Below are 25,774 nucleotides of genomic sequence, written 5' to 3'. Positions count from 1 at the left end.
AGGTGGGCTTCGCACGGTGGTGGGTACAAGGTCAACCACAAAGACCAGTTGCATCTACTTACCGCCAATGAACAATTGAGAACTGAATTTTTAAAAGTACCATTTACAATAGCTCCCCGCAAAAATGAAATACGTAGGTATAAATCTAACAAAACATGTACTGGATCATTGTTCTGAACACTAGAAAAATGCTGACGAAAAAAATTTTAAGACCTAAACACTAACTAGAGAGAAGAGAAATTGTGTTCATGGATTGGAAGACTCAAAATTGTAAAGATATCAATTCTCCACAAAGTGATTATATAACGCCAATAAAAGTTTCAGGAGAATTTTTTTGTACATAAAGAGGGGCTGACTATAAAATTTATATGGAAGGGCATAGGAACTAGAATAGCTAAAACAATTTTGAAAAAGAAGATTGAAGTTGGAGGACTCATACTGCACAATATTAAGATTTACTATGTGGGGACTTCCCTGGCGGTGCAGTAGTTAGGAATCCGCCTGCCAATGCAGGAGACACGGGTTTGAGCCCTGGTCCGGGAAGAGCCCACATGCCACAGAGCAACTAAGGCCGTTCTCCACAACTACTGAGCCTGCGCTCTAGAGCCCGTGCTCGGCAACAAGAGAAGCCACCGCAATGAGAAGCCCACGCACCACAATGAAGAGTAGCCCCCGCTCACCGCAACTAGAGAAAGCCCACGCACAGCAACGAAGACCCAACACAGCCAAAACGAAATAAGTAAATAAATAAATTTATTTTAAAATACCCACATCTTTAAAAAAAAAAAGACTTACTATGTGGCTGCATAATTAAGACAGAATTGGGGACGAGAGACACAATAGAACGTCCAGAAATGGGCCCTCACAAATATGGCCAATCATACAGAGGTGCAGAGGGGTCCACGGAGAAAGGATGGTCCTTTCTTTTTTTAAATTTTTTTTAAATTTAATTAATTAATTTATTTTTTGGCTGCATTGGGTCTTCATTGCTGCGTACAGGCTTTTCTCTAGTTGTGGCGAGCGGGGGCTACTCTTCGTTGCAGTGCGCGGGCTTCTCATTGCAGTGGCTTCTCTTGTTGTGGAGCACGGGCTCTAGGCGCACAGGCTTCAGTAGTGTGGCACGCGGGCTCAGTAATTGTGGCTCGCGGGCTTAGTTGCTCCGAGGCATGTGGGATCCTCCCGGACCAGGGCTCGAACCCATGTCCCCTGCATTGGCAGGCAGCTTCTTAACCACTGGGCCACCAGGGAAGCCCCCGTCCTTTTTTTTTTTTTTAATTTTATTGAAGTATAGTTGATTTACGATGTTGTGTTAATTTCTCCTGCACAGCAAAGTGACTCAGTTATTTATATATATATATATATACACACACACACACACACACACACACACACATATATATATATTCTCTTTCATATTCTTTTCCATTATGGTTTATCACAGGATACTGAATATAGTTCCTTGTGTTATGCAGTAGGACCTTGTTGTTTATCCATCCTGTATACAATAGTTTGCATCTGCTAACCCCAAACTCCCATTCCTTCACTTCCCTACTCCCCCTCCCCCTTGGCAACCGCAAGTCTGTTCTCTATGTCTGTGAGTCAGTTTCTGTTTCATAGATAGGTTGGTTTGTATCATATTTTAGATTCCACATGTAAGTGATATCATACGGTATGTGTCTTTCTCTTTCTGACTTACTTCGCTCAGTATGATAATCTCTAGATCCATCCATGTTGCTGCCAATGGCATTATTTCCTTCTTTTTTGATGGCTGAGTCATATTCCATTGTATATATGTACCACATCTTCTTTAGAAAGGATGGTCTTTTCAACACCCGGTGCCGGTGTCTCGGCCGTCCACATGCAGAGGAGGTGGACTTGACCAAGCCACACATCTTACAAAGAATAATTCAAAATGGGTCATAGATCAAGTTACATCATGAAACTAGGAGACTTGAGGAGAAAGAATTCTTCATGACCAGGGGTTAGGCAAAAAGTTCTTAGTAACAACACAAAAAAACCATCCACAAAAAAACACTGATAAATTTGACTTCATCAAGAATTTTAAAATTTGCTCTGTGAAATACACTGTTCAGATAAGATATGGACTGAGAGAAAATATTTGCAAACCTCATACAGGAGAAGGGGCTGCACCTAGAATATATAAAGAATTCTCCAAACTCAGCAGGAAGAAGTCAAACGATCCAACCAAAAGATGTGACACTTGACCAGAGAGGATACACGTGTGCAAAAAGCGCGTGGGGAGACGCTCAGCGTCCTCAGCCCTTGGTGCAAACTGAAGCCACAGTGAGGCTGGACCGTGCATCGGTCAGATCGGCTGAAATGAAAAGTTGTGACGCGGACACTGGAAAGGACGCAGAGAGACCGGCTCTCTCACGCTAGAGAACATCTGCGCAGTTTTGCATCGAGTTAAACCCAGCAGTCTGTCTCCGGGGTGGGAGCGAAAGCACAGGTCCAGCGAAGCCTCGTGCCTGAACGTCCACGGCAGCTTTTCACAGTCGGAGAGCGGGAACCCCAATGCCTCCAGCACCGGGGGTTCAGCAAACGGTTCATCAGAGCAGCCGGTCTCCGCGTGGGCACGGGGGAGACGCCGGGCCTCAGGCCTCAAGCTGGGGGGAAGAAGCCAGGCTCAATCCATCTCTGAGACCCCCTCCCGAGGACAAATCCTCAGCGAGGAGAGCCAGTGGGGTGGGGGGGTGGGGCCGGGCTGGGCGGTTCTGGTTGTGGTGGCCGGGGTCACACAAATAGACCCGTGTGCACAAAAAGGGGCAATTTCACCGCACGCCTGCAAACCACCAAACCACTCGACTGGGGCTGACTCTCGCCCTCCTCGTGGGACCACAGCTGGCCCTGACTCCGGGCCTTTGCTCTGGCCGAGCCCTCGGCCTTGGGCCCTTTCCAGTCACCTGACTCCGCTGACCTGCCCTTCGCCTGAGAGCGGGCACCGTCCTCCCGCTGGGGAAGGGCGGGGTCGGAGGGCAAAGTCTAAGCAGCCTCCAGAGGCGACCACCCTGGGCGGGGCTGGTGACCCCAGGTGGGGGCAGGCAGCAGCGGCTGTCGCCTGCCTGACAGCAGACCCGGGCTCAGGGGAGCGGTGACTGGCATCGGGCGGCGGGCAGAGGCGGGCCGGCACCTGGCCGGTGCCTGAGAGACGACAGCCGGGCCGGCTTCCACGTCGCTGCGGCTGTTCACCCACCAGCCCAGGTGAGGGGCCGTGTTGGTCTGGGGGTGCCGACCGGCCCTGGGGGCGTGCTCTGTGTGGAGTCTACCCAGCCTCTCTGCCCGCCCACTGGGGGCTCAGGCGGGGGGCTCAGGGTGCTACACGCCCGGGAGGGGGTGTGAGGTGGGGTAGCGGTGTCCCTGGCCCTGCCTGTAACTTGCCTGTCTCTGTGAGGCGGCCTGTGGCCAGGGTGCGTTTGGGGACACAGGCTGGGTCCCGTCCGGCCTGACGGCGGCTCGAGCAGGTCTCCCGTCCTCTCTGAGCCTCGCTCTTCCCTCCTTAAAATGGGATCAGGACGCAGACGGGCCACCTGGAGCCCAGGGCCTTGCATTCGCCCTGGGAGGCGGACGCCCCCTGGGAACAGCCGCATTCCCGTGGGGATACTGATGCCGCACAAAGTCCATGAGCCTCAGAGCTCTGCAGACCTCAGACCATTTCCTTTGGACAGTGGTGGCAACTGGCCGAGGCCCCTGCTGACCTCGTGTGCGTGGGCCCTGCTCAGGGACGTCTGGGGGCTGGAGAGGGCCCCGCAGAGGCCCCAGCCACTGAGCTGGCACCGCGGCCCCGTGCAAACCACCTTCCTGGGTCAGCCCGGGCCGGCTGCGAGGGACCGTCATGGGGCCAAGTGAAAAGTTTCAGATCAGAGAAGCCCGAGGCTGGGTTTTTAAACAGAAACCAGATGAATCTGTTCAGAACCCCTCGGCCTTCAGGTCCTTCGGTAGAGAAACCGAGCTTCCCGGGCCCCCGCTGACCTGCTTGGCAACGATTAGACACCCAGGCAGTCGGTCACCTGTCCCCACCGGGTTCAGGCCCGACCTCAGGGCTCTTAGAAAACTGTCCTGGGAGAGGCCTGGGGTGAGGGCTGCAGGAGGAGCCAGGTAGATGGGAGAGGTGGGGCCCTGGGTTCCCGGAGTTCACTGTGGAGCTGGGGCTCCTTATCCTGCGGGGGACGGGAGGGGAGCTGGGGTCCTGGGAGGGTGCGGGGAGTGGGGCTGCCAGAGCACACGCGGGTAGCTCTGCTGGGCCTCGGTGTGGCACTAGAAAGGGGGTCTCCGGGACCTCCTCATTGCTGTGTGTTGCAGCCTAGCCTGTCTCCAGACAGGGCGTCCCGGTGCCCGGCCCCTGCCGGCCCCTGTGACGCCGTGACACCATGCGTAGCCCGGCTCTCCGGCGTGGTCTTTAGTCCTGCCCATCGACCCAGCCGGCATGGGCTGTCTGAGCCCCGGGGAGGACCGAGGGCCTCTCCAGGGCAGCGGCTCCTGCAGCCAGCAGAGTCGGGGTGCTCACTGCTGCCCACCCCACAGGTGCCAGTCCCGCCCCCATGGGGCTGACACGGAAGGAACGGGTCTTCACAGCCCTGCTTGGGGCTGCAGCGGTCTCAGGCCTCACCACGCTCATTCTCTTCCTGGTGGAGGCCACCAACGTCCTCCTGCCCGCAGACACCAAGGTGTGCCCCCAGACCCCACCCAGGGGAGGCTGGGCTGGGCCGTCACGGCCCCGACGCCCTCCTGACCCTGGTGTCACTCCCAGTTCGGGATCGTGTTCGACGCTGGGTCCTCCCACACATCACTCTTTGTGTATCAGTGGCTGGCAAACAAGGAGAATGACACAGGTGTGGTCAGCCAGGCCCTGGCCTGCCAGGTGAAAGGTCAGTGGGCAGTTCCATCAACGGTGGATGGGTGTTGGGAGCTGCCGACCGCTGCCCGGCTGGGCTTTCCAGCTGGATGGAGGTTTGGGAAGTGGCACAGGCTGGAGCTGGGCAGTAGCAAATCAACCTAAAGGAAAGGAGTTCAGGGAGGTTCAGTGAGTTGCCCCAGGGGGCCCAGCTGGTCAGTGGGAGCTGGGCCAGGGCTCTGGATCTGTCCTGCCTGAGCCTGCAGAGATCCAAAACAAACTCTTCCAGCTCCTGGGGCTCCAGACGTGGCATCCCTCCAACCTCTCCCTCGGACTTCACGTGGCCTCTCCCCTGTGTGTCTCAAATCTCCCTCTTCTGTCTCTTGTAAGGATGCCAGTCGTTGGTTTTAGGGCCCACCTGGGAAATCCAGATGATCTCATCTTAAGATCCCTAACTTAATGACATCTGCAAAGACCCTTTTTCCAAATACGGTCCCATTTGCAGGCTCCGAGGGTGAGGATGTGGACGCATGTTTGGGGGCTACTTTTCAACCTCCCACAGGCCCTTACAGCTCAGCTTCCTTCGGGGCCTGGAGCCTCGTCCTGTAGTGTTGTGTTTCAGGGCCTGGCATCTCTTCCTACGCCTCCGACCCTGCACAGGCTGGCGAGAGCCTGCAGGGCTGCCTGGAGGAGGCGCTGGCACTGATCCCAAAGGCCAAGCATCAGCAAACGCCCATGTTCCTGGGGGCCACGGCTGGCATGAGGCTGCTCAGGTGCGGGGGCTGGCATGGGCCCACACACGTCCCTGGGGTGCAGTGTGAGAGCTGTGGTCCCTGCTCAGGCGGGGCGGAGGAGGGGTGGCTCCTGCCAGCTCCAGCGTCCCTGTCCTCTCCGTGCAGCCAGAAGAACAGCTCTCAGGCGGAGGACGTCTTCGCAGCAGTCAACCGGGTCCTGAGCCGGTCTCCCGTGGACTTCTGGGGCGCTGAGCTCCTGGCTGGGCAGGACGAAGGGGCCTTAGGTTGGGTCACCATCAACTACGTCCTGGGCCTGCTGGTGAAGGTGCCACAGACGGCCCCAGAGTGGGAGGGGGGCGGGGGGGTCATCATGGCCGGCCCCAGGACTCAGTGCCCCCTGTCTGTGGCCAGTACTCCTTCTCTGGAGAATGGATCCGGCCTCTGGAGGGGACGTTGGTGGGCGCCCTGGACATGGGTGGCGCCTCCACCCAGATCACCTTTGTGCCTGGAGGCCCCATCCTGGACAAGACCACCCAGGCCACCTTCCGCCTCTATGGCACAGAACACAGTGTCTACACCCACAGCTACCTCTGCTTCGGGCGCGACCAGATGCTGAACCGGCTCCTGGCCGGGCTGGTGCAGGTGGGCTGCTCTGCGGGAGGAGGGCAGGGCACCCTGCCAGGCCGGTGCTCAGAGATGCCCCCACCCTCCCCACAGAGCAGCCCGGGCCTCCTGGTGCGTCACCCCTGCTACCACAGCGGCTACCGGGGCACGCTGGCCCTGGCCCCCCTGTACGGGTCGCCCTGCGTCCAGGCCGCGGCCCTCCGAGACCTCGGCCAGAACCTCACTGTGGAGGGGACGGGGAACCCCGGGGCCTGTGTCGCCGCCATCCGGGGTCTCTTCAACTTCTCCAGCTGTGACGGCCGAGGAGACTGCGCCTTCGACAGGGTCTACCAGCCCCCTGTGCGGGGCCAGTTCTACGTGAGCCCCCATGGCCTGCCCTCGGGTCCCAGCTTCCCCTCAGGGCCCCAGGGCCCGACCCCAGGGGGCCCTTGGGGAGCCTGGGACCCCAGGTGGGATGGGGTGGGGTGGGGAGGGGCGGAACCCGGTTCATCCTGGGCCCCCCTGCCTTGCGCCCTGCCCGGGCAATTCACCCCCCTCCCCAGGCCTTCTCCAACTTCTACCACACGTTCCACTTCCTGAACCTCACCTCCAGGCCGTCGCTGGCCACGGCCAACGCCACTGTCTGGGAGTTCTGCCAGAGGCCCTGGAAGCTGGTGGGTGGATGTGGGCCGCCCGCCCCCCAGCTGGGTCCCAGCTCCCTGGGCTGCAGGCTCCACCGAGCAGGGACCCCGTCCCAGGCAGTGCGGCCGGGGGGCTGGGGGGCTCCAGGCAGGAGACTCAGGGTCACGCCTCCGAGGGGGACCAGCCGTGGGGACCCAGGAGGTGAGGCCTCACGGGCCTCCTGGCCTCCTGGGCCCCCAGGTGGAGGCGAGCTCGCCCGGGCAGGACCGCTGGCTGCGCGACTACTGTGCCTCCGGCCTGTACGTCCTCACGCTCCTGCTGGAGGGCTACAGGTTCAGCCAGGAGACCTGGGGTGGCATCGAGTTCCGCAAGCAGGTGATGGCTCAGGGCGAGAGCGGGTTGGGGCTTTGGGCCGCCGCCCGCAGCCTGACCGGCCGTGTGGCCCACAGGCCGGTGGCACCGATATCGGCTGGACGCTCGGCTACATGCTGAACCTGACCAGCTTGATCCCAGCCGAGGCGCCCGCCCAGTGGCGGGCACAGAGCTATGGCGTCTGGGTGGCCGGAGTCGTCTTTTTGGTGCTGACCCTCACGGCCATTCTCGGGGCCACTGCGGTGCAGCTCTGGCGCCGGGACTAGGCCGGCTGCCAGCTGGTGCTGGAAGGCAGAGGCCTGAGCTGGCCAGAGCCTTCCTGAGCCCTGACCCCCAAGGCTTGCCCTGTGGGCTCTGGCCCCATGGTCATATGGCCCCCCTTTGCCCTTGGGGTCATTCTGGCCACGGAGGCTGTGCCGTGGCCCCGACCGTGGCCTTCAGGTCCCAGCGCCCCAGCGTGTTTCCCATGTTGCACGAAGGCTGGGCCATCGCGACCCCTGCAGCCCTCAGGGCTGTGTGACTGCAGACCTACGGGTGCAGGGCCAGGCCAAGCCTGGGAGTGGGGGTGACTGCTGGAGGTAGAGGGGGCCCGGCTCTTTGGGAGGGGCTGGCAGCGGGCCCCGGCCTCTCCAGGAGCTGGCAGAGCCAATGTCCAGGCTCTGCGGGCTTTTCCCGGAGCGGCCACCCCACAGCCTCAGAAGCCTCGGTCAGGCCCTCTCAGTGGCCAAGCCCAGAACACGGACCACACCTTGGTGGGGGCAGATCGCCTTTATTAAACCCTCCTTGCCACGGACTTCTTAGCGCCAAGCTCCTCATGTGCGCCGGATGGCCGGGACCACGAAGCACTTGGGGAAAATACCGATGCGGCCGTCACAGTGGCCCTCCAGCCACGCCTGGTCCACTGCAGGGGGCGTCAGGGCATCACCACATCTGTTCGCAGACACCGCGTTTGCCCCGGGGCCCCCGGCAGGGCGATGGGGGGGCAGTGCCAGCTCTACCTTCGCACAGGACGTCCACGGTGTCTCCCGGCTGCAGGGCCAGGTCCTCTGGCCTCTGGGCGGAGTAGCCGTGCCGGGCCACCACCTGGTAGAGGACAGGCCGGCCGCCCACTCCCTGCGGCAGGGGGCAGGGCTGTAGGGTAAGTTCGGCACGGGGAGAAGGGCCGGACACCCCCGCCCCGGGCCGCCCCCCGCCCCGGCTCACCCGGCACTGTAGCCGCAGCTCCCCAGGGCCGGCAGCCCTCTGCCAGGCCCTCTGCAGTGCCTCCTCCCCGGTGAGGGGCACCCAGCCCCTGCTGTCACTAGGGTCTCGGTAACTGCAAAGAGATGCCTCAGAGTGGGGAGCGCGGGCAGGGGCTTTAGGGAGGGCGCTGACCTCTGACCTCAAAAGCCCTCCCAGGGCCGGGACTAATAGGTGCCCAGCTTGGAGCCCTCACACTGGCTTTCCAGCTCACCTGAGCTGCCCACTCTGGGCCTGGGGAGGGAGGGCCTGGCTCATCAGGGCCCGCAGGCTGGACAGGTCAGCTCCTCTTGGGGCCCTCAGGGCCAGGGCGAAGGTGCACTGCACTGTGAAGGTCACCAAGGACTCGGGGCCTCCTGCAGCCACGCCCTGGGTCCAGGCAGAAAGGTGGTTGGTCTCCAAGGCCCCAGATCTGTGTGCCCAGGACTGCCAGGGTGGCCTTCGGGCCAGGGGGCAGGGCAGGGACTGAGAGGGTGGGAGGGGGCTGGGGCTCTGGACTTGTGAGGCTTCTTTAGCTGGGGTCCCTAGAGGCATTCGGAGCATGCGGTCTGGCCTTGGAGCCCCACATCCCTGGGGGGTGGAGGGTGGCATGAGAGCCAGTGCCTCTTACCCCAGCACCTGCAGGATCCTCAGAGGAGCCAGGGCCCGGCCCCCCAGCCACCAGCAGCCCTGCGGGACGGGGAGGAGTCAGGGACTCAGGTGGCTACCGACCCCCAAAGTAGAACATGTTGGAGTAGAGATGCTGGCACCACGTGCCCACCGAGAGCCCCAAGGCTACCAGCTTCCTCCCTGGAGGACAAAGAGGCTGCTCCCAGCCCCGTCCAGACACCTGCCTGGGGCTCCCTCCACAAAGTACCCTCCCTCCCACCACCAGCTGCTCAGGGGGCCTCACCTGGAGGGACCTGCTGGTCAACTTGCTCCGCGTGGGGCCTCTGCAAGGAAAGCCACAGGCTGGGGCTCTGCCGGGCCGGGGTGGGGCCCTGAGGGTGGAGGTAGCTTCCCCTGGGCCTGGAGCTCGTCGGGGGCGGTGCCCAGACACTGTCCGAGCAGAGCCAGTGGTGAGGGGCATGGCCTGCAAGACGGCCTGGCCAGGCAGGAAGCCACAAATCGAACGGCGTTGGAGGTGAATTTGGGGCATGAACCAGGTCCCTATAGGCCTGGAGACTACAGACAGGCCACCTGGCACTGTGGGCTCCAACCCGTTTCCCCCTGGCCCACCAGGAGGTGGCAGCTCCAGCTGGGGTTCCCGGTGACCCCGGGGGCTGGGGACCGAAGCCAGGGACCCGCTGGACTTCACCCTGTGTTGGGACCCTAAGCAGTGGGTGTGCTGAGGGGCAGCAGAAACCCCAGAGGGCCCCAGTCCTGGCCACACCGACCAGCTGACTCAGATCCTGATTTCAGGTGGGATCTGAAAGTTGGACTAAGTTTGTAAACGGAGTGTTTAGATTTGTATCAGATTTGTCAGCTGTTTAAAGCAATTAGAAAGCTGCTGCCCATTGGAGGGCAAGTGCTCGAACACCCAGCATGTGAACTTAGGGCCACGGGGTTTCATCAAGCACAGCTGTGATGGATGGCTTTCAAGGGCACCGATCTGTCCACCGAGTTAGCTGGACATCAGTGAAAGAGGAAGTGAAGTGACCGTCTCATTTTAAACTGAGTCCTTTGATAAACTGAATGTGAAATTTAACCACCTTCTCTGTGCTGGGCGGCCTCCCGGCTCCTGGTGCCGGCTGCACACCCCTGCCGGCACACCTGCCCTGGAGAATCCTGTGCCCCTCCCTTCCTCAGCCTCACCCAGTGCCTGGGGCATCGCGGGGAGTCCCGTGTCCAAGAAGGAAGGCCGGGGGCCCCAGCTGAGGGGTGGGAGCCTCACGGCTATGATGCACGGGCTGCAGGCCCCTCCCGGGCCCAGGGTGGGGAGCAGACACCCGGGCTCCTGTCTATGCACACGTGAGCAGCAGTGTGTCCCTGACCCATGGCGTCCGGTCACTGTGGCTGGCTCCCGCCAAGTCCCTGGCCTGCCTGAGGAAGCCAAATCTCTATCCCCCAGCAGGTGATGAGGCCACCTTCCCTGCCCTGAGACCCTTGCAGGGTCCAGCTGTGGCTGGTCCCGAAGCTCAGCCTGGGGCGGGGGTCCTCCAAATACTGTGGCCCCTGCCTGCCCTGCCCGGGCTCACCCACCTGCTCATCATTGGTGACCAGTGTGCCACGGTCAGCCCGCCCAGCCTGGCCAGAGCTGACCCCCATCTCCGCATCAAGGGGCGTCCTGGGGCCACAGCGGGTACCAGGTCCGGAGGGGCCTGTGTCACGGGCCCTGGAGGGAAGGGGGAGGGGGTCCTCGTTCTCAGGCCTCACCCAGCCAGCACAGAGGTCGAGGTCCTCCGTGAAAGGTGGGCCTAGGAGAGCCCTGAGCTGGAAACGAGGAGCTCCCCAGTTGGACCGCCACCTGTGAGGCTGCATCTGGCGGGGCTGGCAGGGCTGCTCCCGTCGGCCTGCAGCCCAGCCTGCACCCCACCCCGGCGCCGCTGGTGCCCACTCCCAGGCCTGAGCAGAGCTTCAGTGAGGGGCAGGCAGGCTCTTTCCCCAGGAGCAGAACAGGCTCAGGACAAATGCGGGCACAGGGAGGGCTGAGCAAGGCGGGCCCCCCCTCCCTGCACTGGGGCACCAGCCAGTCCAGAAAGGGGACACAGCCCCCCTGGGCCCTGGCCCGGAGCGGCCACACTGGGTCTGCAAAGGGGCTCTAGCCTCGGGCCGGAAGGCAGGCCTCGCAGGGCCTCTGCCGACAGGGGAGGAGTGGGGGGCCACAGCCCCTTCCTACCGTTCGGCAGCCCCAGGCCTGGCTTCACCACGTGCGTAGAGAGCCTGTGGGCACACAGTGACCCCCTCCTCAGGATGCAGACCCCATGGAGCGTCGGGGGCTGGGGGGCAAGGCTGCACAGTTTTCACTGGCTCTCTCCCGGGATGGGACGCCCCCCCACGTTTAGATCAGAAGGACGTTGAGAAGCCTGCGGGGAGGCTTTAAGGCATCCTTAAGAGTAATGGGTCTGGAAGGCCCCACCTGCAAAATGTCAGAGAAGTCAGGCGGCTGGAAGGCTGCCCACCCACCTGTGGCTGCTGAGGCCGGGCGTCCCCGTGCGGGCCGTCAGGGACGGCGGAGGCCACCACCTGGGGAGGGACAGCAAGGGGCCGGCCGAGTCAGGGGTGCCCAGCCCTCGCTGCCCATTCTGAACCCCGAAGTCTCCCATCTGCCCGGGGGGGCGCTGCCCAAGCCCGGCCCAAAGACGTTGGACCACCGTGGTGGGGGCAGGGAGGTGGGAAAAATATGTTTGAAGAAGGAAAACATCTGTGCTGATCATTTTAACTTATTTTTCATACAACTTTTAAAATATTCTTGTTTCTTAGAAGCAGTCATCTCCTGTGATAACAGGACTCCAAGTTGATGGATTAATGCAGCTCAGAGCCCCCTCCTCCACGCAGCCCTCCAGCAAAGACACGCAGCACCTAGCCCTCGGGTGACCGGGGGGTGTCAGGCCTGGCTGAGGGCCACCAGCTGGAAACCAGAGTGGATCTTGCTTTCTGCACAGGGAGTCCTCATTTCCCTGGTTACCGCCCCACCTTTGGGGTGAGCTGCTCCCCATTATCCTGCGATCTTGCTGCTGCTCTGCCCTGACCCAGGGTGGGCAGAGGTGGCCCAGGCCAGCCTGCCTTGGTCCTCCCCAGGGTCTTGCTCTCTGAGGCAGAGATGCAGGGAGGACACAGAAACACAGAACCCAGGAGACGCTGAGGCCAGAAGAGCGAGTCGAGGGCGGAGGCAGGCAGGGCCGGCACCACCTTGGGGGTCCTCAGCAGCTTCTGGTGGGCTCCACCGCCAGGTTCCAAGACCCAGATCTGTGGCCCCATTTGGAGACACTGCTGCCCACCCTGGGAGCCTTGTGTCCTCTGTCCACCCACCAAGGCCTTGATGACCCCGGGTGTCCCTGTGAGCTCATCCCGGAAGCTTGGGACACGGTGTGAGCTCAGCAGGGGCCTGGCTGCCCGCCGCTCTGCGGCCTGCTGGGTGCTGCTGGCCCCTGAGCCCCTGGGGCCTGAGAAGCAAGAAGCTGCCCCTCCCTTACCTTGGCCTTGCCCAGGAAATCCACGGGCTCCAGGTGCGCCAGGTGCCGCCTGTGCGGCCGGAAGACCTCACCCCTGGGGACCTGCCGAGGCTGCAGGGGGACCTGTTTCTGGAGGGGGATCCGGACAACGCAGACCTGAGCACTGGGCCAGGCCTGCGGCCGCAGGAACCTCACAGCAGAAGGGACGGCTTGGCCCCGTCACCTACTTCCCATAGCCCACGGGAAGCCCAGCCCATACCTGGGCACACAGGCCGCCTCCCTCCAGAAGTTTCTTCAGCTCATATAGTCTTGGGGGCGGGACACATGTGAGCCCCAAACTGCAGGCTATGGGCCTGGCAAGCCACCTGAGTCAGCTTAGGAGTCTGGCTCTGCTCACCTGCCCTCACCTGCCCCTTCACCGGCCCTTCACTTGCCCCCCACCTGCCCCCTCACCTCCCCTCACCTGCCCTCCACCTGCCCCCTCACCTCCCCTCACCTGCCCCCCCACCTTCCCCCTCACCTGCCCTCACCTGCCCCCCACCTGCCCCTCACCTGCCCCCCACCTTCCCCCTCCCCTCCCCTCACCTGCCCTCACCTGCCCCTTCACTGGCCCCTCACTTGCCCCCCACCTGCCCCCTCACCAGCCCCCCACCTGCCCCTCACCTGCCCTCACCTGCCCCCTCCCCTCCCCTGCCCCTCCCCTGTCCCCCACCTGCCCCCTCCCCTGCCCCTCACCTGCCCACCTGCCCCTCACCTGCCCTCACCTGCCCCCCACCTGCCCCCTCACCTCCCCTCACCTGCCCCCTCACCTGCCTCTCACCTGCCCCCTCACCTCCCCTCACCTGCCCCCTCACCTGCCCCTCACCTTCCCTTCACCTACCCCTCACGTACCCCTCACCTGCCCCTCACCTGCCCTCACCTGCCCCCCACCTGCCCCCTCACCTCCCCTCACCTGCCCCCTCACCTGCCTCTCACCTGCCCCCTCACCTCCCCTCACCTGCCCCCTCACCTGCCCCTCACCTGCCCCTCACCTGCCCCCTCACCTGCCCCCTCACCTGCCCTCACCTGCCCCTACCTGCCCCTCACCTCCCCTCACCTGCCCCCCCACCTGCCCCTCACCTGCCCCTCACCTGCCCCCTCACCTGCCCCCTCACCTGCCTCTCACCTGCCCCCTCACCTGCCCCTCACCTGCCCCTCACCTGCCCCCTCACCTGCCCCTCACCTCCCCTCACCTGCCCCCTCACCTGCCCCCTCACCTGCCTCTCACCTGCCCCTCACCTGCCCCCTCACCTGCCCCCTCACCTCCCCTCACCTGCCCCCCACCTGCCCCCCACCTGCCCTCACCTGCCCCTCACCTGCCCCCTCACCTGCCTCCCACCTGCCCCTCACCTACCCTTCACCTGCCCCTCACCTGCCTCCCACCTGCCCCTCACCTACCCTTCACCTGCCCCTCACCTGCCTCCCACCTGCCCCTCACCTGCCTCCCACCTGCCCCTCACCTGCCCCCTCACCTGCCCCCTCACCTCCCCTCACCTGCCCCCTCACCTGCCTCTCACCTGCCCCCTCACCTCCCCTCACCTGCCCCCTCACCTGCCCCTCACCTTCCCTTCACCTACCCCTCACGTACCCCTCACCTGCCCCTCACCTGCCCTCACCTGCCCCCCACCTGCCCCCTCACCTCCCCTCACCTGCCCCCTCACCTGCCTCTCACCTGCCCCCTCACCTCCCCTCACCTGCCCCCTCACCTGCCCCTCACCTGCCCCTCACCTGCCCCCTCACCTGCCCCCTCACCTGCCCTCACCTGCCCCTACCTGCCCCTCACCTCCCCTCACCTGCCCCCCCACCTGCCCCTCACCTGCCCCTCACCTGCCCCCTCACCTGCCCCCTCACCTGCCCCTCACCTGCCCCCTCACCTGCCCCTCACCTCCCCTCACCTGCCCCCTCACCTGCCCCCTCACCTGCCTCTCACCTGCCCCTCACCTGCCCCCTCACCTGCCCCCTCACCTCCCCTCACCTGCCCCCCACCTGCCCCCCACCTGCCCTCACCTGCCCCTCACCTGCCCCCTCACCTGCCTCCCACCTGCCCCTCACCTACCCTTCACCTGCCCCTCACCTGCCTCCCACCTGCCCCTCACCTACCCTTCACCTGCCCCTCACCTGCCTCCCACCTGCCCCTCACCTGCCTCCCACCTGCCCCTCACCTGCCCCCTCACCTGCCCCCTCACCTCCCCTCACCTGCCCCCTCACCTGCCCCTCACCTTCCCTTCACCTGCCCCCCACCTGCCCCCCACCTGCCCTCACCTGCCCCGCACCTGCACTTGGCCCAGGGCGACGTCCAGGTCATCGCGGGCCCCTTCCGGCCCCTTGGCGAGGGCTCCCTCTAGGCTGCGGGCGGCCTCTGCCCAAAGCCCCAGCTGGCTCTGTACTGCAGCCACGCTGAAGAGCACCTGACAGTGAGGCGGGGGTGACGGCAGGCCCAGGACCCCCCAGCCCCACCCGCACCAGCTCTGCCCCCAGCCCCACCGCCTGGTCCCACACCTGGCCCTGCCCCTGGTCCAGCTACTGCGCTTCCCAGACACAGCTGCCCAGGGCTCTTCCGGGTGCCCAGCAGACGTGCAGCCCGCCTGGCTCTGCCCCTGGGCCGGCTCTGCCCGGCAGGCCTCATTCTCCAGACCCCCAGCCGGAGCGGATCAGCCCTCCCTGCTTCTCTGCTCTGAAGGTCAGGCGGACCTCCCATCTCTGGAAGCAGCCTCTCGGCCTTTGCGGCCCCGTCCTGCATTTGGCCTGACCCCCTCCTCCCCGTGCTGCCCTGCTTACTGAACCCCCAAGAGTCTGGGGTGCTGTCTGAGGAAGGCCTCTCTCCGCCCCGCCCCTCCGCCCGTGTGGAAGGACGCTTTGGGCCGGATGTGCTGGGAAACAGCAGCGAAGTCGCCCAGGGCTCCCGGGAGCCGAGCGTGGAGGATGGGGAGTGCTCGCCCACGGCAGCCTCTGTCCCCGCAGTCTGCAGGGACACCGCGCTCCCAGAGCTGCTGTCACATGGCCTGCTGGGGCCACGGCCGGCCGACTCCCACAGCCCGCCTTGCACACAGTGCCCTGGGCCGGGGCCACCCCGGCGGGACATCCCCCGCGGCTGGCCTAGTGGGACGCGGGTGGTTCCCAGGGGCTCCGAGGCAGCACGTGTCCGGGAGCGCTAGGAGCATGGGCGCTCCTCCCAAGCCCCTCCGTCAGTGCCCACCCCGCCCCAGGAGGCCAGGAACGGCGCCAAGCGAGGACCCCAGGGCGGGGACGCCAGGGGCCCACAGCCAGGCCTGCTTCGGCCCAGCCCCCCCCCCCGCCTGTCACCTCTCGCTGACCTCTGACCCTCCCCTGCGCCCCCCGGTGGGATTTGGGGGCCCCTCTGGCCAGAGGGAGCACCTGAGTCAACACGGCCCCAGCTGTGACAGTGACAAGACAGCGGGACCCAGAGGATGGGGTCTTCAGGACGAGCGGCCTGGAAGGATCACCTGGGCCGCCTGCCCGCAGACAGCACCCCAGCGCCCAGCCGCGTCCCGCTCCCCGCACGCCCACCTCCCAGGCCTGCAGCTTGAACCGCAGGCCCAGCTGGGTGTAGTCGATGGCGGCGTTGTCCCTCAGCTGTGCCAGGGTCCGCTGGAAGTCGGACAGGGCCTCCCGGAACCTGTGGGCGGCAGGGGAGCCTGGCGTGGAGGCCCTCAGCGGCCAGAGGGCAAGGGGTGGAGCTTCGCCCAGCCCCACGCTGCCCCAGCTCCTGCTGCAGTGGTGGAGGCCGTGGTGGTCACCCAGGTCTCAACACAGGGGGTCCACACACAGACGGGCTGAGCAGCACGTGGGGCTCCAGCTCTGTCCTCTGGGCGCCTCGCTCCCCTGCCCGTACCCCAGACCCTCTCCCGAACCTCGGTGTGCAGAGTGCCCTGGGCGTGTCCTGCCTGCTTCTCGGGCCCCGCCCCACGGGCCTCCCCATGCAGAGCCCCGCTGGAAGCTCCCCAGCCCCCACCAGAATCCCCATCGCTCCCAGGAAGGCTCCTGGGTCGATGAGAAGAGGAGGTCGCCCCCAGAGCCCACCTGCCCCCAGTGGGACCTTCTGTGGGGGTCGGGCCTGTCCTGCAGCCCGGATCCCTTCTCTGGGAAGGGCCCGGCGCCGAGGGCCAGGTGGCTAGGGAGGACCCCCATCACCTCCATGTCCTGGGACGCACCACTCCTCCAGCCCTGCCCTCGGTTTCCACGTTGGCAGAATGGGTATAATCGCGCTGTCCCGGCTACAGCAGGGATGTAGGAGCAAAGGAGGGGAAGCCAGCACAAGCACTCTGATCCCCCGAACCCCGCAAAGAGCCAAGGGTCAAGGTGCAGCCCTACCCTGCTTCCGCCGCCACACGACCACAGCATCCTGTTCCTGGGCTCCCCTGGGGCCGCCCAGGAGGGGTCAGTGAGAGGAGGTGACCCGTGGGCAGAGAGGAACACAGGAAAGGGCTCTGCAGAGCCAAAGGGCCATCAGAGGAAGAACAGGGCACTTCTGTGCTCACCTCTCCAGCTGGAAGTTGGCCACTCCTCGCTGGAAGAAGCCAACAGCCATGCAGGCATCCTTGGTCACTGCCTGGTCAAATGCCTGGGGACAAAACTGCCCATGGAACCTCCAGGTCTGTAACCCCGTCACTCCTGTGTCACAGATGCGGTCCAGGCAGACGCCCAGCAATGGGTCAAGGAATCCTGTTGGCCCCCATCATGGCCACCTGCAGGAGAAGGTCTCCCGTGCCCACCCGGGGGACCTCTGAGTCCGAGGCTGGGCGCACGCGTCACAGCCACAACCCAAACCCGCCTGGGCTCCCGAGGTGCCCTGCGACACGCTCAGGGGCAGTTCGGTGGCAGCACAAACCAACTTGTTTACCATGAGGACAAGGAAACACTCCATCGTGTTAATCATAGTTACCTTCGGGGGAGGGAGTTATGCAAGATTTTTGTCTTTTTTAAATCCTAGTTTTGGTAGTTCGTACAAATTGACACAATTCTCATCTATTAGAATCAGAAAGAACAACAACACAAAACTCTTAATATGTGTGTAAAACACAGCTCTTCCTGAAACTAGACTCAGAAATGACATCATCTGTTCCTAAGGAGGACAGCAGCCACCAGTTAAACACAAGCAAGAGGAGGGCATACAGCAGCTATCAAGTTAAATACAGGTAACTGGATTGGTGTCATGGCCAAGTGGGGGTCTTGTTGAACTGAGTTTGACCCGAGGTTGAGGGTCCGCACACAGTATTGATGTGGCCACTCAGCACTAGGGAAACCCGTTTGTTGTCCTGCCACACAGAGCAGCCAAACCGAAGCTTCCGTAGGGCTCCTACCAACAGATTGCATTCCCAGCTACACCCTTCTCACCCTGTCCAGGTCCTCAGAGACAACCAGTTTTATTAACTGTAGCCGTTCCATCTGCTTTTTAAAAAATTTCCAACAAACATGCCTCCGCTACTCCGTCTCCGGTTAGGGTGGAGGAGAATTTAACACTCACACCCCTCTGCGCAGAACTTTTGTCCCCTCTCTCTGGTTAAATCACAGTTTAGAGGAAGTGGTGACTGGATTGGCCTCACACCGCTGATTCCATGGTGTCCAGTGATTGCACCCCCTTGTTGGATAACATTTTAACACTGACATTGCTGCTGAGATAACTGTAGATTCATACACAGATGTGAAGAATGACAGGGCAGGTCCCTTGAACACGTTTTCGGTAGCTGTCACTGATGGCCTGAACAACGCGGGAACCTGGCTCTTTCTGAGGGGGATTCGGGGTACTTCTGGCTTTTTGTTGTCACCCGTGGAACGTGCACCACCGTGATAAACCTGGGGGCTTGAAGGGCAGAGAGTGGCCTTGCTGGCCGCTTGGCGGAGGCACGTGTGTGTGTGCGCCCATGTGTACCCCCAGATCTTGGTTCTGCTTTGGGGAGTGGGTGGGAGACGGGTGAGCGCTCAGATCTGGGGTTTGGGCAGCAACCAGAGACCCTGTCTCCTGGCCATCACCGCAGGTGTCTGCAGAAGGCCCAGCCCAAACTCTACACCCTGGGTGCCCCTTCCCAGCCCCATCCAGCTTCGAGCCTGTTTGCAGGTACATTAGCACCTCGGCCAAGAGCACCTGAGCCAGTGTTCATCCCGGCCGTTCCCCAAAACTACAGAGCCTGGCACATGGTCACCACACAGTGGAAGCAGTGCCAGAGCCCTGCACCCCCATCCCGGCCCTGACTCAGCTCCGCTGGGGTCCCCTGCCCACACAGGCCTCCCCTGCTTAGGTGTTCACTGAGGCAGACCTGGGGAGACATCCTCAGGTGGCCATCAGGGAGGAAAGGCAGGGATCCTGGGCTCACCCCTGCAGCTGGGACTTTATCCCACCCCTCATCGACCCCCCCCCCAGGGCCAGAGAGCAGCGTCCCCCAGGGGTGGGGTCTGTGCGACCAATCCTGGGGGCGCAGGCTGTCGGGCCCCTGGCTCACCCGCAGCGCAGCCTCCGGGTCCCCGGCTAGCAGGTGCACGCAGCCCACGTTGAAGCTCATCCTGGCGGGCGGCTCCGGGACGCTCGAGAAGAGGCGCAGGGCGCAGTCCCAGTCCCCACGCGCCACAGCCTGCGCGCCCCGGTGCCAGTCGCGCACCAGGTCCCCGAGCGAGGGCATGACGAGGTGGACACCTGCCCGGCCCCACGGCGGAAGTCGGAGATTCCTGGCCGGAGCGCGGCGGGCGCGGCCGGCGGCGTTGGGAGTCCCGTCACAGGTCCGGTGGGGTGGCTGGGGGCCGAGGACCGCGGAGCAGGGGCCCCGGGATCCGGAGACCGGCGTGGAGCTGCGGGGGCCCTCCGAGGAGGACGGGAGGGTCGGGGACTGATACCAGCGCCAGGTACTTGGTGAGGGGCGGGGCGGGGCGGGCCGGGGCGCGCCAGGTGCACCAGGCCTCCTGCGGCCCACGGCGCCCCCTGGCGGCAGAGCGGCCCCACCCCCGTCAGCCCCGCCCCCGGAATGACCACGCCCCCAAACAACGGCCTGGAGGCCCTCCCAAGCCGGCCCCGCCCCACCGCCCTGACCAAGACCCTAGCCAGCCTCCCGGCTCCTCCCCGGACCCAGCCCCGCCCCTCCGGACTAACCACGCCCCCAAACAGAGGCCCGGCTCCTCCCCCCGAGTCAACCCCGCCCCTCTGGACTTCCGCCTGGAGGTCCGCCAGCTCGCGCTTCCCGGCTCGCCGCCGACAGCTCGCCAGGCCTCGTCGGCCTCGGTGCGCTGCGGAAAGCCGTCCGGGCCCGCTGCTGAGGCCGTGGCCGCGGCCGGGCCAAGGTTCCGGGCGGACCCCGCCGACTCAGGTAAGCGACCTCGGGGCGCGGGCCGAGCGTGCGAGGGGCGGGGGCCGTGGAGCACGTCCTGGGCCGGGCACTGGCCACAGTTGGTGCCCCTGGGCCTCCCGCGCCCGCGGCCGGTGCTGGACATGGGCACAGCTGGGAAGGCCCCGGGGGCGGGTCACCCCGGCTGGGCACAGCCAGTCTAGGACCCCGGGTCGGAGCCGGAGGGGAGGCCCGAGGCTCACGTGAGGAAGCAAGTGGTGGTCCTCCCCAGCGACCCTCTGGGGACGTCCGTCAGGGCGTCCTTCCGCCCAGGGAGCCCCTTCCCCTCTCCGTCGTTCCCTCAGCCGGCAGGACTGGTCCAGCCCCCACCTCCTGTGGCTGGCGCTGCCCCTGTGTGGGCAGGTGGGCCCCACGTGGTGCGGCCCGGGAGACCCTGGACGCCAAGCATAGAGCTGCTGTGTACCCCGCCCCCCTCAAGTCTCTGGTTGACCTTAAAGATAAAACAGCCAGTTATTTTATCAGCAAAATGGGTTTATTCAGGAACAGCAGAGAATTGCAACTCAGGACAAGCGGGCCACAGCGAAAACTATAGGCAAGACCAGCTAATAAAGGAGAGGAACGTTACTTGATAGAGAAAAAGGAGGAAGTTGGGAGGGGCCGCTTGCAAGGAGAGCCCATTGGAGGAAACGGGGTTCAGGGTGGTGATGCTTCCCATTGGCTGGGCTGCTGCCAGCGGGGAGAAAACCTGCCTTTTCCTCTGGGTCGATGTGAAGTACGTCTCTGCCTGTTTGGGGTCTGCAGACACGAGGAGTGGTGGTGTGTGAGAGCTCCCCCTTCCAGCCTTCCCGACTCCATTTTAATGAGGTTCCCTTCATTCAGTTTCACACCGTGAACACCAGAAGGTCCTCAGCCCGGGGGGCGGGGGCGGTGACAGGCCGGAGACCCAGGGAAGAGTTGACGCTGCTGCTCGAGTCTCGAGGCAGACATCCCTGTTCCTCAGGGGACCTCAGTCTTTTCTCTTAAGGCCTTCAGCTGATTGGACAAGGCCCACCCACTTCGTGGAGAGTCTCTGCTTTACCAGTGTTGTTTTGTCTACTGTTTTAAAGGTTAATTTCATCTGAAAAATACTTTCACAGCAACATGTGACTGTATTTGACCAAATATCTGGGCACCATGGCTTTGTCACGTTTACACATAAAATTAACCGTCACAGCACCCAACCCTAGAAACACTCCCGTAGATGGGCTCTGCCCTTTTCCGTACTCAGGAGAGCACCCTCCAGGGTCCAGGGGAGGCTTGTGTCTCGGGAGGTGTCAGAGCCCGGAGCCCAGCGGTTAACACAGAGACCCAGCTGCCTCTGACGCTGGACTCCTCCTTCCTCAGTTGGGCCTGTGACTCTGCTCAGTTATGGCTGAGTCTCCTCCCTGTGTGGCCCTGGACCAGCTCCCTGTGCCTTACCTGAGGACCAGGGACGATGAGGACGACCCAGCAGGGCTGCTGTGAGAAGGGCCTGCCATGATGCTTGAGAAGTGCTCAAAAGGTGTCCTGGGCCGCTGTGTCCCCGAGGACCCTGCTTCCTCACCGGTGTGGGCTCTGAGGTTCCCAAACTGCTGGCCTGGAGGTGGGCAGGGCCCACACCACACACATGCTCCCTCCTCCCCGAGTTCCCGTGTGGACGCTCCCTTCCTCTCACCAGACCTCATGCCCCCCAGCCTCCCCGCAGCCCTGCCCCGGGCCTCAGGATTCCCGCCTCCCTCGCAGCCCCAGCGGGTCCCTGAGCTCAGCTGCCCCCTCCCACCGGCCCACCTGGGGCTCTCCGTCGCTGCAGCCCTCACCCCCCCGCCCCGTCTGTCCTTGCAGCTCCCGCCCTCCACCTGACGAGCCCCGCCCACCGGGGCCTCTGGTACCCGGTCCCTTCGGGCTGGAGGAGCTTGGCCTCGCCGGCTGGTCTCTGTCCCCCTGGACCGTGAGCCTCAGGGGGTTCACGCGGGCCCCGTGCGGGCACTTGCTCCTCCCCCGGCCCAGCTCCTTCCTCATCCTCTCCTCGGGCCCCACCTCTGCCCCATCCTGCCTCCCAGCCCAGGACCCGGCCCCCTGGCTCCCGGAGGAAAAGCGGCAGCTGGAAGGGGGTCCCCACCTCCTCCCTGGGAACGCGCCGGCTCCTGCGGGGCCCACGTGGGCCTGGCGCTGCCCCCTCCTCATCCCCACGTATCTCCCTGGGGTGCTCCCTCTAGGTATCATTTCCCCCCTCGAAACAGATGTTTGTCTTCGCACCTTGAACAAAACACTCCCCTCCTGCGCCCACACCATTTCTTTGTTCCCCTTTGCAGCAAGACTCCTTGAAAGAATTGCCAGTACTCAGCGTCTTTGTTACCTTTGCTGGGTGCTTTTTAGAAACTAAGGTATGATTCACATATCATAAAGTTCATTTTTAAAGTGTACGGTTCAGTGTTCTTGTCACATTGACAGAGTTGTGCAGCCATCACCACTCACTCATCCCCCGCTGCAATCACTCCCTGTCACGCCTCCCCCAGCCCCGGGCACCTGGTGGTGCAGTCTCTGCGGATTCGCGTCTTTTGGACAATTCGTGTGAGTGGAATTGTGAAGCGTGTAGATGTACGTCTGGCTTCTCTCCTCAGCATCATGGTTTTCTTTTTTTTTTTTTTCTTTTTTTTTAAATAATGACAATAAGCAGATAGATGGCTTTTATTTATTTATTTATGGCTGTGTTGGGTCTTCGTTTCTGTGCGAGGACCTTCTCTAGTTGCGGCGAGCAGGGGCCACTCTTCCTCGCGGTGCGCGGGCCTCTCACTATCGCGGCCTCTCTCGTTGCGGAGCACAGGCTCCAGACGCGCAGGCTCAGTAGTTGTGGCTCACGGGCCCAGTCGCTCCGCAGCATGTGGCATCTTCCCAGACCAGGGCTCGAACCCGTGTGCCCTGCATTGGCAGGCAGATTCTCAACCACTGCGCCACCAGGGAAGCCCAGCATCATGGTTTTGAGGATCGTCCACGTTGTAGTGTGTGTCAGCTCTTCATCCCTTTTAAGGCTGAGTTACATGCTGTTGTGTGGATGGACCGATTTCGTGGATCCCTGATGGGCATTCGGGTTGCTTCCACTGTTTGGCTCTTGTGAATCACACTTGTGTGCAGGTGTTTGTGTGGCCGTGTGTTTTCCATTCTCTTGGGAGCTGGGTCAGGTGGTCACTGTGTGTAGCTTTTTGACTGTTTTCCCATCGTGCTTTTTACTCTTAATCCTGCTCCAGGCGGCCTTCCCACCAGGGTTCCACCCAAGCACTTGTCAGGGTTTCTGGTGGCCTCCTTGTGGCTCGTCCGCCCGTCGGTGCCTGGCCTCTGGGACACACCTTCTCCGGGTCTCCTGTGCTCCACCCCCAGCCCGGCCGCCTCTTCCACCTCCTCTGGCTCTGTCCTGGGGCCCTGCCTCTGTGCACTCACCACCCGGGGTCCCGTTGTTTGAATTACTCTCTGGCTGTTCTCTGTGCCCACTACTTTTCAACTTTTCTATTTCCATAATAAAAAGATGAAAAAAGTACCATCCCTGTGCCTGCCAGTGTACACGGATTACTGTTGCGGCTCTGCTCCTAATAGCCCAAGACTGGAAACCGCCTAGATGCCCTTCAGGGGGTGCTGGTCAAACAGACTGTGCGTCCACACCGAGGGAGGCCACTCAGCAAAAAGGATGAGCGCTGGGCACACACGGCGACTTGTGTGCATCTCAAGGGAGTGTGCCGAGTGAACACAGACCCCGAAAGGCCAGACTGTGTGGTTCCATCTATGCAACTTGCTTCAAATGACAAATGACGTGAATGGAGATCAGATCAGCGTTGTCAGGAGTCACTAACGGGTCACTAACAGATCAACGACTTGGGGCAGCTGTGAAAGGGCAACAGGAGGGCTCCGTGGGGCTGGAGCGTTCTGGTTCTCGACTGAATCAACACAAGGTCCTGGTTGTGATTTGGGGTATATGTGTATGGGTATATGGGACATCTATTAGTATTTCTTACAAGTATATGTATATCTACAGTTATCTCAAAATAAAACGTTTAATTTTTTAAAATCTTTAAGAAGATTTCAATTACAAGTTTTTCTATTTTACAGATAGCCTGAAAATTGGAGTGATTAAATGACCTCTAAGATTCTTCCAGCTCTAAAATTCAATACTTTAGAGGTTGTTCAGAAAAACTTCCTTGTATCTGAGCTAAAATCTATTTCCCAGGGGACTTCCCCGGTGGTCCAGTGGTAAAGAATCTGCCTTCCAATACAGGGGACATGGGTTCGAGCCCTGGTGGGGGAACTAAGATCCCACGTGCTGCGGAGCAACTAAGCCCGTGCACCACAACTACTGAGCCTGCGCTCTAGAGCCCGCGAGCCACAACTACTGAGCTCGTGCGGCTTCAACTACAGAGTCCACGGACCACAACTAGAGAGAAGCCTGCGTGCCACAAGGAGGACCCCACGCGGCCAAAAATAAAATAAATGAATAAACTCTATTGCCCAGTAGCTGTGGAGGTGCCTGGAGCGGTTGTGGCCCCGAGAGCCCCGAGCCGGCCTTGGTCAGGACGCTGTTAGGCGCTGCCGCCCGGTGAGAACTTCCCAGGCGGCTCCTCCGCGGGGGCGGGACTGCTGAGATTGGTCGGATCCCGCGATTCGTAAGTCAGTAGAGGCCGGCGCAGGGGCCGTGTCCTGAGTGAGGGCAAGACTCAGTGGCCAGCTTGGCGCTGGAACTTACTTCCAGAAGAGTTCAGTAACTGGTTGGTTCTGGAGCACAGATGTCAATCAAATGGGCAGGAATTGGGCACTTCGGAATTGATTTTCGCCCAGTACAAAGAATTTTTGTTTTCTTTTTAAACAATGGGCACTTCCAGGAAAAAACAAAATGCCACATAAGATTTTTCTCTCAGGAAATAAAAACAGGCTCGGATGTGATAGGGGCACTTGGTGTCCGAGGCCAGCCGTGTGGGTCTGGGTCCCCCCGGGCTGTGTCCATCGCACAAGGCCACGGAGAGCCTCCCAACTCAGCTCGGTGGCCACGCTTCTCCCCGGGGCTCAGCCGGGGCATTGGGTGGGTCATAAGTCCCACCGCGTCAGGTGTTCACAGGCTGCCGACGTGAACACGTTCGCCGAGGACCCTGCCCCCGCCCCCGCCAAGAGGGCTTAAAGAAGAAAAGCACGAATGACAAGGAAGGGCGGCATTCGGACAAGAGCAGGGGCCCCTGCCGCCAGGGCACCCCGCACTCCAGGGAAGCCACGCACACAGCAAGTGGCTCCAGATGAATCTCCTCGGAGGGTCAGAGTCGAAAGGAGAATGTAAAACAGGAAACTTTCAGTTCTGTCCTGTAGGATCCCGTGGCGAAGGGCTGCATCCTACGGGGGGCTGGGTGTCTGGGTGCATTGGACATGGAAGCAGCTGGTCACCCGTCTCTGCTTTGGCGGACGGAGACCCCCCGCAGTTTCAGAGCAGAGACTGTGCTGCTGGTCCCTGAGCTAATGTCCACTCGCAGGCCCCCCGCACAGCCACCGGCGTCCTGCCCCGGGACGGCTACTCTGCGGGCCAGGGCCTGTCCCCGAGCAAGGAGAAGCCAGAACGCTAGAAACTTCGAGCAAACCGGCAGCAATGAGCCTGTAATACAGAACCAGAGCTTGGGAAGGAGAGCTCGTTGTGTGGAGTAATTGCAGGAGCCAGCGAGCGCTGCGGCTCCCGAATTCCAGGGGTGAAGGACCAGTCGGGGGGGGGGGCTTCCACCTCCCAAGGAAGGAGGGCCAGCCGGAGGGAAGAGGGACGTCTGGGCTATCACGACAAAAAGGCAGGTCCAAGAAGCCTGCGTTTAACCAGAAGGCATTTGTCTCCAGTGGGGAAGGAAACCGTGCCCCCAAAGTCAAAACCAAGAA

General features: G+C 62.3%; 3 protein-coding genes across 10 annotated transcripts in view; 2 read left to right on the top strand and 1 right to left on the bottom strand.

The window, feature by feature from the left end:
• The first annotated feature begins 3,062 nt into the window (after positions 1-3,062).
• ENTPD8 (ectonucleoside triphosphate diphosphohydrolase 8) lies at positions 3,063-7,996 on the top strand. The gene is made up of 10 exons (XM_059926150.1): positions 3,063-3,222; positions 4,543-4,685; positions 4,769-4,886; positions 5,475-5,625; positions 5,752-5,911; positions 5,998-6,228; positions 6,304-6,567; positions 6,753-6,863; positions 7,072-7,206; positions 7,281-7,996. The coding sequence occupies exons 2-10, from the start codon at positions 4,560-4,562 to the stop codon at positions 7,467-7,469; spliced, it is 1,485 nt and encodes a 494-aa protein (XP_059782133.1). The 5' UTR covers positions 3,063-3,222; positions 4,543-4,559; the 3' UTR covers positions 7,470-7,996.
• NOXA1 (NADPH oxidase activator 1) lies at positions 7,953-19,717 on the bottom strand. 5 transcript variants are annotated; one of them, XM_059926145.1, is made up of 14 exons: positions 19,034-19,717; positions 17,075-17,157; positions 16,104-16,212; positions 14,849-14,983; positions 12,558-12,665; positions 11,548-11,607; positions 11,261-11,304; positions 10,624-10,756; positions 9,335-9,374; positions 9,053-9,111; positions 8,657-8,811; positions 8,407-8,518; positions 8,202-8,316; positions 7,953-8,104 (listed from the first exon to the last, which is right to left on the bottom strand). In XM_059926145.1, the coding sequence occupies exons 1-14, from the start codon at positions 19,208-19,210 to the stop codon at positions 8,016-8,018; spliced, it is 1,419 nt and encodes a 472-aa protein (XP_059782128.1). In that variant the 5' UTR covers positions 19,211-19,717; the 3' UTR covers positions 7,953-8,015. The 5 variants fall into 5 exon arrangements, with proteins under 5 accessions (XP_059782128.1, XP_059782130.1, XP_059782129.1 ...); XM_059926147.1 differs by lacking the exon at positions 9,053-9,111 and having other exon boundaries at positions 14,838-14,983; XM_059926146.1 differs by lacking the exon at positions 11,261-11,304 and having other exon boundaries at positions 14,838-14,983.
• Positions 19,226-25,774, top strand: part of EXD3 (exonuclease 3'-5' domain containing 3) — a 76,282-nt gene continuing 69,733 nt past the window's right edge. For all 4 annotated transcript variants that reach the window (XM_059926144.1, XM_059926143.1, XM_059926138.1 and 1 more), the window contains exon 1: positions 19,226-19,888. The gene's annotated coding sequence lies outside the window, so the exon portion shown is untranslated. The remainder of the gene's footprint in view (positions 19,889-25,774) is intronic.

Source organism: Balaenoptera ricei, chromosome 6 (genome assembly GCF_028023285.1).
Source record: "Balaenoptera ricei isolate mBalRic1 chromosome 6, mBalRic1.hap2, whole genome shotgun sequence".
Lineage (NCBI taxonomy): Eukaryota > Metazoa > Chordata > Mammalia > Artiodactyla > Balaenopteridae > Balaenoptera > Balaenoptera ricei.
The sequence above is the reverse complement of the archived record's forward strand: the minus strand, read 5'-3'. Positions and strand labels throughout refer to the sequence as shown.

Coding starts and splice junctions, on each gene's coding strand:
- NOXA1 (XM_059926145.1), bottom strand. CDS start 19,210: ATGCCCTCGCTCGGGGACCTGGTGCGCGACTGGCACCGGGGCGCGCAG. Junction 10,757..11,260: donor AGGCCTGGGGCTGCCGAACG/GTAGGAAGGGGC, acceptor CCTTCCCTCCAG/GGCCCGTGACACAGGCCCCT. Junction 8,519..8,656: donor GCCCAGAGTGGGCAGCTCAG/GTGAGCTGGAAA, acceptor ATCTCTTTGCAG/TTACCGAGACCCTAGTGACA.
- ENTPD8 (XM_059926150.1), top strand. CDS start 4,560: ATGGGGCTGACACGGAAGGAACGGGTCTTCACAGCCCTGCTTGGGGCT. Junction 6,229..6,303: donor TCCTGGCCGGGCTGGTGCAG/GTGGGCTGCTCT, acceptor CCCTCCCCACAG/AGCAGCCCGGGCCTCCTGGT. Junction 6,568..6,752: donor CTGTGCGGGGCCAGTTCTAC/GTGAGCCCCCAT, acceptor CCCCCTCCCCAG/GCCTTCTCCAACTTCTACCA.